Source organism: Galeopterus variegatus, unplaced genomic scaffold (genome assembly GCF_000696425.1).
Source record: "Galeopterus variegatus unplaced genomic scaffold, G_variegatus-3.0.2 Scaffold556, whole genome shotgun sequence".
Taxonomy (NCBI): Eukaryota; Metazoa; Chordata; class Mammalia; order Dermoptera; family Cynocephalidae; genus Galeopterus; species Galeopterus variegatus.
The window spans coordinates 377,512-387,078 of NW_007726667.1; the positions used below are offsets into that span (position 1 = coordinate 377,512).

General features: G+C 37.0%; 1 protein-coding gene across 1 annotated transcript in view; it reads right to left on the reverse strand.

Annotated features, from left to right (window-relative positions):
• AKAP13 (A kinase (PRKA) anchor protein 13) overlaps nt 1-9,567 on the reverse strand; it is a 209,339-nt gene that overhangs the window by 62,544 nt on the left and 137,228 nt on the right. Inside the window, exon 14 of the mRNA XM_008570017.1 lies at nt 220-262. Coding sequence (XP_008568239.1) covers nt 220-262 — 43 coding nt within the window. The remainder of the gene's footprint in view (nt 1-219; nt 263-9,567) is intronic.

A 9,567-nucleotide genomic window follows, 5' to 3' on the forward strand; every position in this document is an offset into this window, starting at 1 on the left:
CGGCGGGAGCGCCGCCGCGCTCCCAAGCGGCGCACTGTAGCAGTGCGCCACCGGGCCGGCCCGAAAACCACTTCTAATCACTCCAAATTTATCACTCAAGGAAGTAAAAACCCAATGAGATCAATTCACATGGTTTACTTAATTAAATGTCATAAGATATTTTGGACTACCTTCATTTCATTTTGGGAAAAGGAGGAACAAAACAAATGTATATAGTACCTTTCAGTCAGATTAGCACTGGTGCTATGGAAAGGCCGAGAACCTAGAAAACAAAAAAGGCAGAGGAAAAGTTAGAACAAAAGAATTTAATCCTCATGACAGGTAAATTATTAAAAATTGTACAATGACACAGCTAAAGCAGGAAGAGCATTTGACAGTACATGGTGCCTTTCCCTTCTAAAGGTTTGGAAGAAGGAAAAATTAAAGTTGAAACCCTCAAATTAGAATTAGAAATAGATAGTGATATGGAGTGAATTTCCCATGGAGAACATAAGTTTAATCCAGGATTCAAGTAACTGAAAAAGCCCCAAATTAACATTTTTTAAAATGCTTAAACACACGTGAAGCATGTTTAAATACTGTTCTTATCAATGTTCAGCTTCCGCAAGCCATCTTTCTGGGATGATGTCATAGAAAGAATATAAAATAGAAAATTAAATGTGATATTCTGTCACTATTAATCCTGCTTTCACATATTTCTATACTAAAAAAATTATCTAACGTATCTCTGATATTTTCCTGAGAATTCCTGGAAATAGATTAGTGAATAGGAAAGAGCATCAGAGTTGGCTTATAAAGTCATGGCCCTGTTACTAATCTGGAATAAGACCTCTGGATTTCACTTCCTCATCTGTGAAATCAGGGAGATAAAACAGATGGTAAGGTCCCTTAACCACAGTGATAGTGATAAATATATGGGGCAGGTGCATTCTTCCTCGTTCCTTAACTATTGGATCATAAACTGAAGCAGGTCATTACAAGTCTAAGACTAAGTAGACAGCATGGCAATAAGTAGGAAAAAATAGAAAGAACACTATCATTATGTTGATCTACCACATGTTAATAAAGTTGGAGCTCCTGAGGACTTAAATGAAAGCAAGGCCTCAATTACACAATGATAAATGGTTTTTGATTTTTAGGAGATGAGGTATAGAAATGCTTTCCATCTATATTCCAGGTAGACAAAAGGTTGCTCAGTGTAACTATTGTTATAGGGCCGGCCCGGTGGCGCACTGGAGAGTACGCTGCTTGGGAGTGCGGCGGCGCTCCCGCCGAGGGTTCGAATCCCATGTGGAGACCGGTTCCCGCTCACTGGCTGAGCGTGGTGCGGACGCAACACTGAGGGTTGCGATCCCGTTGCCGGTCCCCGGTACGGGCGCGACACTGAGGGTTGCGATCCCGTTACCGGTCAGTAAAAAAGACAAAAAAGGAAAAAAAAAAAAAACTATTGTTATAATGTGTATAAAACACACCCTTTCTCCTTGAGGTTGCTTTCAAGGATCTATGACATTACTGTGAATAAAACTTTGATCTGATGGAGACATAAAGATGTTCCACAACAAGATTACCAGCATTTGAAACTCTTAAATTCCCAAACTGTGCTGGATTCTGAATAGAAATGCAAAATTATACTTAATACTAAATAATTTTAATAGCCAACAGGTAGGAATAATGCATAAGAAACTTTAAAACAAATTCTAAGTCTTCAGAAGATTGTCTTCTATACCTTTTCCTTTCCCCTATTCGGGGTTCTTCTTTCTCACTTATGACGCGTGGTAATAAGAGCCAGGTGAGAGGGAAAGATCAGCAGAGGAAGAATAAGGATACCTGGGATCTATCCCTCACTTCTGCATGACCTAGATGTGAAACTATCAGCATTTTAACTTCATGATCTCCTAGTTTACTTTAAAAAAAAAAAAAAAAAATCAAGACGGTGGTTTAAATCAATGGCTTTAAATTTTTTTCCATCAAGAAGGCTTCAATGATATAGGCAGCATTAAATTCTTTCAGGCCACCAGGATTCTGTTATACACTTAACCAATTACCTAGCAAGTTAACACGCTAGCAATATAAACAAAATAAAAATAAAATTCATAATGCAGAAAAACAGCAACCAACACAAAGCCTGGCCAGGAAAAAGCTCCCAGTAGATTTCTGTGGAATAAATTAAAACTGAACAAGCACGTGATGAGTACTGGAAGAATCTATGGCTTCTATAAGGACTTCCAACTTTCTCACTACTGAAAAATTTTAGTTCAATTACTACAACCTCTTAGATGTGGTTCTGAAAACAGTGACTAATCCACCAATGCCTCTGAAAGTCTTAAAGTGCCATCAAGTTCTCAGAGCATTTAAGAATATGAAACAACTAATGTGCATCCATGACAGAATTATAGAAAAAAGAAAAAAAAACTTGCCATTAAAGTTAACCTATAAAGTATTATTACAGGTAAATAACATATTTCAAGTAGCTTTTTTTTTTTTTTAAGGCATGAAATAACCTCCAGACCTATTATACTGCATCTAGAGACTTCAGGTTGGAACTACCGAATGAACATGGTGGATATTTCAAAGTGTGCTCCATTGAACACTAGTCTCATAAAATGTTACATATAGTCCTGCACATATTGTGGTCTCCTAGTTAAAATTTGGCAAACATAGTATACTGAACACTGCCTTGGAAATTCACAATGTACACACATTAGCATTCTAACCCTGCTTAAGCCAGAGTTTCCTAAATTTATTTGACCATAAACCAATCCCTTCTTTTTCTTCTGCATTCTCCTCGCCCCCTTCCCCACACATTCTACAGACATAATTTTTTTCTAATATTTTTGAGTTTAAGGAATACATTTTGAGAAATGTTGGATATTTGATTCAAAAGTTTCTTCAAGCTTCTATACTTTTAGGATTCCATCACGTTGGAATAACTGAGTGACCAGTGTTGTTACGGGATTAATCCTATGTTAGGGGTAGAAGAAATACTACTGAAACTTTGGTTTATTTTCCATGCTGACTTGGCTATTTCCCAGCATATTACAAATACTTTATGATGATACAGCTTTGTGAATTTCTGAACACTAAAAGTTGAAGTGAGTTTTCACAATTTTCCTCCTATTACAACTGGTATAATCTGAATATCTTGTGCATCTATTTGTCAAACCTAACGCTAATAAGGAATTCCCTTAAAACCAAATTAACTAAACTGTGTTACTGTGCCTAAGGCACTTCCCTTTAAAAACAATGCAAAAATGCCAGCCTGAGCAAGACTTAAACTAAGGGTCAACAACTGGGAAGGAATGAGGGTGGTCAATCAAGATGGATATTGTAAACGCTTGAGACTCATGATATTAGTTATACAACATAAAAGAATTCATTATTTAACCTCATATTAGAAATGGTTTTTCCATTAAAAATAGCAATCTAGAAATTCTAGAAATCTTGCACAATCGAAGACAGTGATTTTCATGAAGAGGAAATTCATTTCCTTTCTAAGTTTACTCAAACTGAAAACTTGTAAAATTTTTAAACTAGGTATTATCAAGTAAGAAGGTATTCATCTGAAACCTACAGCTATTGAAAGGCCTAAAAATAAGATAAAATAAAAGTTCCAAAGGAGAGAAAGTAGGAGAGAAATAAATATGTAACTCCCACCCCCTAATGTATAGGGTCCAATCTCAAAGGAAAGGTATTTTTAAAGAAATGGTCTAAAAAGGAGAAGAAAAAAAAGTTTAACATTATCTTTAAAATACCACAGACGGATATCTAGATATCTGTCCCATGAGAAGAAAAACAAAACAAGAAAAGTAAAATTTACACTGTCAAACAGAAAGTTTTGGGAAATTAGTACTCAGTGTTACAAAGGGTACAAAGTGGGATGGGAACACAACTCTTAAGCCTTTGAGGGTATCTGTGTTCTGGAAAGATACACCTTGTGCCCTGGAATCAGGAGGCCATCAGATCAGTGTTAGTAATGCACTGAGGACAAAAAATGTTTTATCCAAATTAATTTGCAAAGCCAAATGTAATTTATAAAAGATGATTTATAAAACATAAGATTTATAAAAGATGGCATGCAAGGGAATAAAAGTCCCAACAATTTCTTAGTACCAAGCCTACAGCATTTTCACAGCTTGTAAGACCCTGGAGAACAGCCTGGGGACACCAAAGCTGCTTACTTACTATGCATCTCCTCCTCCTCATCACTGGAATAAGAAGAGCCAAGAGAAAAGAGAGTTTTAGACTTAAGGAAGAGCAGAGAAATGTTGATGGAGAAGGAGATCCGCCTTGCTGGCTGCATCTGCTGCTGAGCTGAGAAGTGGGTTAACAGAAGACATTAGAGCATGCACAGATTATGTCAGGACAAAATAAAGGCACAAACTCATGTGGAAAGTAATAATGTCACTGCCCTATGTGGTCCCAGCAAAGGCTAAGCAAACAATGTAATTTATTTTCATTTTCATTTCTGAACATGAAGAATTTTTTTCAGTTTTTAAAAAATTCACCTAACAAATATATTCTTGTTAAATTATGAAAACAAGGAGAAAATTATACTGAAAACATTTAGTAGTGGTGTTCCTCAGGATTCTGTATTTGGCTGTCTTCTCCCTCACCCCAAATCTCCTGTTCATTCCCACCTCTTAACAGACATACAATGTACTGGTGACTCAAGCCAGATCTCTCCTTTGAGCTCTAGTTTCATTCATCTCACTGTTCACTTGTGGCAGTTGAAACTCAAGGAGTATAGAAGTTAATCTTTTCCTGCAGACCTGCTCTTCCTTCTGTACTCCTAATTAATTATTCAAAATAGAAACCTGGGTGCCCTCCTTGAATCACATCTCACTCAGGACTGTTGATTTTGTCTTCTAGATCTCTTCCAACCTCAACTAACTCCCCTACTGCCACTGCTCTAGGTCCTGGTTTACGACACCATCTACTGTTATTTGAACCTTGTAAAAGCCTTCTACTGATCCACCAGCCTCTCCTCTCCAATACATTTTTTGATGTGGTTCGCCTGAAGTGTTTTAATTAATTAATTAAATCAGCTTAAATGACTCTACTGTCCTCAGGCAAGGAACCCAGTCTTGCTTTCCACACACTAACTCATCCAGCTAATAATTCCTAGTTTCCTTCTGGTCTAAATTTTAATATTACTTCTTCTCAGTAAGTCTTCTCTGACCCCTTAAATCTACTTTGATACTGAATGTTTCTTTCAGTTACTGCATTGACCATTTTCTATTTGATTCACTTGTCCTCTTGCATGCAGGCTGTAAATGTGGTGAGGAAAGGAACCATACTGGTAAATTCATCCCTTCTGCACCACAGTCTAGCTTGGTGCATAGCAAAGAGTAGGTACTCAAATATTTACTGGATAAACAAACTAATTAATAAATGAATTTCCCTTTATCAAGTTTTCTGGAACCTGAATGTCCCAAATAAAATGAGAGGAAAAGTCCCATACCTACCCGATATGAAAGCCATTCCCTAACCCTTATAAATGCTAAATAATGTCAGAATGTTTAGTTTACTGTCTGCAACCACTGCAAGTAACAGAGATCAAAGAAATGTTGGCACAAATACATGTACATTGGCTTTTCAGGCAGTGACAGTCCTGTACAAAAGTAAGATGCTATTTCTAATGTGTGTTCTAAAGTATTTCCAAATGTGAAGCAAATTTAGAAAATGCAAATGCGTTGCCTTATTACCAGAATATAAGAATACCCCCTTCCTGTGTTACAAAGTTATAGATCATAAGGAAAAACATTATTTACACAAATATCTAAAGAGTATCCTTGACATTATATGGAAATCTCCAACATAAATGGAAAGGAGATGTTCTGGTAACAAAGAGATTCAATTTTATAATGCACTTAATGAATATGAATGTTTTCCAGCATTACATTATAAACCAAATTTATACAGTAATGTGTTTATCATTTTTAAAAAACTCAGAATAATTCTTTTAGAATCTCCAGTAAAATTCTGAAAAGATCAATAAATTCTGTCTTACTGAATTTTTGTTCTTTCTGACATGTTTGTCAATGCTATCTTCTCCAAACAGAACTATGCTAATACATATTTCAATAAATTCCCATCCCACTGTCCACAGAAAGTGAGAGAATAAGCACAGAAAATAGAGATAAGACATCCTCATGAGCACTGATGCCTAACTTTCCGGATGCCCATCCTGATCTTTGATTACATGGATCGTTTCTTTTTAGATCTGGTACCCATTATATATAAATGCGACAGTTTGGCTCTCAAGACAGATTAACTTTCATAGTCGAATGCAAGCTATGCAATTACAAGCTAGTGCTCCCATCAAAACATACATAAGAAACTTGGCAAACTTACATACAATGAGTGAAGGTATAAGAACGACCCCAAGGGCAAGGGCCATTTGTGAACACCCTTCTTTGTGATAACAAACAATGCAAAATGAAGGAAAAAATGAAATCTCTTTAAGAAGCATACGAAGTTTTTAGACATTTTATGGGTACAATTCCTCTTTTAACATAATCACCACTAATGTGCTTAAGAGTTCATCCAGGGACACAATCAAGCAGTTTCTTTACTAAAGTCTAAAGGATCTTTTGGGTGGGAGCAATGAAATGTTTAAAAATACAACCTTGGAAAAAGATCATCTGTAATAACTGGATTATTCTGTATATGCAAAAATGAAATTTATTCTTAAGTTCTATCCAGAAACCATCTTAAGTTTCCCAACATGCTGGAAGACAAAGGCCCCACGCAATCTTCTCTGATGCAAGAAGGAGAAATGTTGTATACACATTTCCTGGAACAGCTTCTCTCAGGGCGGTCCACCCAGGGACTACGCTCACAGCAGAGCCAGCGCCTGTGCTGTGTGATTCCCTAAAAAATGAGCTGGCAAGATGCACTCATCATGTTCCCTCACCAAGACAGCAAAACCAAGACAGAAGCTGTTACAGCTTTCCCGCCCTTTGTGGTCCCTAAGTAAGCTGCTTCTTGTCTACTTTATATACCAGAAAATGATACAGAAATATTCTAGTCACCTATTTACTCAGTATTTTCCTCTATAGCAATGAATTTTTGAAATAGATCCCAGCTTATAAGTCTGTCTGTTTTCTTCAGTCTAGCGAATGACCCCACAAGGCATTCCGGACAACAGCTCAGAGGACATATATCTTCAGAAATGTTCAAATGTTAGCAGCTGTGAAAGACTGTAGTAGACACAGCTAGTCATTTATTTAGAAGGAAGAAGGCAGAGCACAGGTAAAAGCTAGAAAGCAGTGTGATTTAAGATGATTTAAGAAAGCATTTTGTTCCTAAACAAGCATGCTCATGAGACACAGCCCCTTGCAAGAAAGTGAGAAATAATGTTCTAGTTTCTTTAACATTGCTTAAACTATAGTCAGAGAAAAAAAAGGGATCCTAGCACTGTTGGTCACTGTGAACTTACGACACTCCTTAACGATACAAATGTTTATTATACGACAGGAAATACACTAAGGACTTAAAATAAATTCACATATAACCCGTATCACTTACTATTCCCATTTAACAGTTGAAGTCATTGAGGCAGAGTTTCAGTAACAAACTCCAAAGTCACACAGGCATTAAGTAGTGCTTAAAATAAAATATTAGTGAAAATATTTGAAGGGTACCAAACACTTCAGGCTTTAAAACTGTAGTTGTAGACAGTTGTAGTTGTAGACTTTAATTATGACACTTTCAGCCAAGAAGACCATGACCAAAGATGAATTATGCAGTGTATTTAAGCGATTTGGAATTGGAGATGTGAGTCTGTGGCAAACTGCAAAATATCCACGGTTATCCTGATGCTTAAGGCATACCACACAGACTTTAAAACAAGTTTTATAGCCTTTTCCTCAACAGTCAGAAGTTTAACATTTCCAAAAGGACTTACCATGTTTCTAGAGCAGAATAAGAAACACAGTTGGGAGATTAACTTAATTGCATATGGGGAGGAACTAAAGAGAAATAGTGACATTAAAGCTGAGTAGTCCTCCAACTGCAGTATATGTTAACTTTGGGAAGTATGTGGGGCTAGTTATCATTCAAACCTGCACAAAATGTGCATTACAAATCAGAATGAGGGTATTATATTTGGATAAAAGGATTAAACTCTTGCTCAAAGCTCTACTCTTGACAGCAGTCTACTACTGATTTCAGGTCCCCTTATTGAGCTAAGCAGAAAATTTCCCAGCACAAAAAGAAAAACTCTGTGTGCCAGAAGCTCCAGGACAGTTTTTTCTTTGAGTTAGCCCCATTATTTATAGTGTTTGGGTAGCAACTGAAAACACAGTTAAACACCATCATGTTTTTGGAGGGAAGAAAAATAATGAAGTGTTTCATCTACAAAGAAAGAGAGTGTGACACATAATATAGGAAAAAGATCTCTCCATGGGACACATTCTATTTGTACTGGATATCTGTTGCTATATAGAAGAGTACCACTATGCCACAAATGCATGCTAGTCATGGAAGCTGAAATGTCTCACTCAGAGTGCTTTCCTGTCCTCCTTTGGCTATTGAGCTCTAGCACCCCGGCTCATCAAATCCACTATAAACTACTTAGTTATAATTTCCATTCTATAACAAAAAAACCTCTAACCCAAAGCCAAATCAAAATAAAACCAAAACAAACAAAAACAGCAAAAGCTATTTCTGTCACAGTTCTATAAGGTTATAGCTATATCTTTGAGAATAAGTTATCATTAGGCACCTTTTGTCAAACGGGCCAGATTTGTATTTGAAATGTTAGCCATATGAAAACGAGGACAAAGTTAACAGAATCATCCATCATGTCTTAAATCTGCTGTGGAAATTAAAAAGATTAGGCTTCCAGTAAGTCATGCAGTGAGACAGAACAACCCAACAATACAGGGCAGTTACTTCTGTCTCCAACTCTTTTCAATTGAGTTGTAACGGGGGCAATGAAGAAACAGCAGCAAAACCAAATACACAGTCTTTCAGTAAAGAACATAATTTGTCACTCCCTCTTTGATGAGAATTTAATCTTTACAGCAAGATCTCACATGGCATTTACTCATAAAAAAATCAATATTCAAAAAATAATACCAATAAAAATGGGTTATCTCAAAGAACAATTTGCTCTTCTGTGTCAAACAACATTTATCCAATTCAAATATGTTTTTGACCATCTTTTATTTGCAAATGCATTGTGCGTATGAATGCCACAACATCTCTACATAACTTTCATAGCCAATTGATCTAAATCTGCATAAAGTTCCATTAATTACTTCTAGATGTAATCTTCTTTGCACTTGTTTAACTAATTAAAAACTTATCTCGGGGCTGGCCCGGTGGCGCACTGGATAGTGCGCCGCTTGGGAAGCGCGGCGGCGCTCCCGCCCGAGGGTTCGGATCCCACATACAGACCGGTTCCCGCTCACTGGCTGAGCGAGGCGCGGGAGCAACACCGAGGGTTGCGATCCCGTTGCCGGTCCCCGGTCCGGTATGGGGGCAACACTGAGGGTTGTGATCCGTTGCCGGACACGGAAAAAAGACAAAAAGACAAAAAAAAAAAAAAAAAAAAAAAAA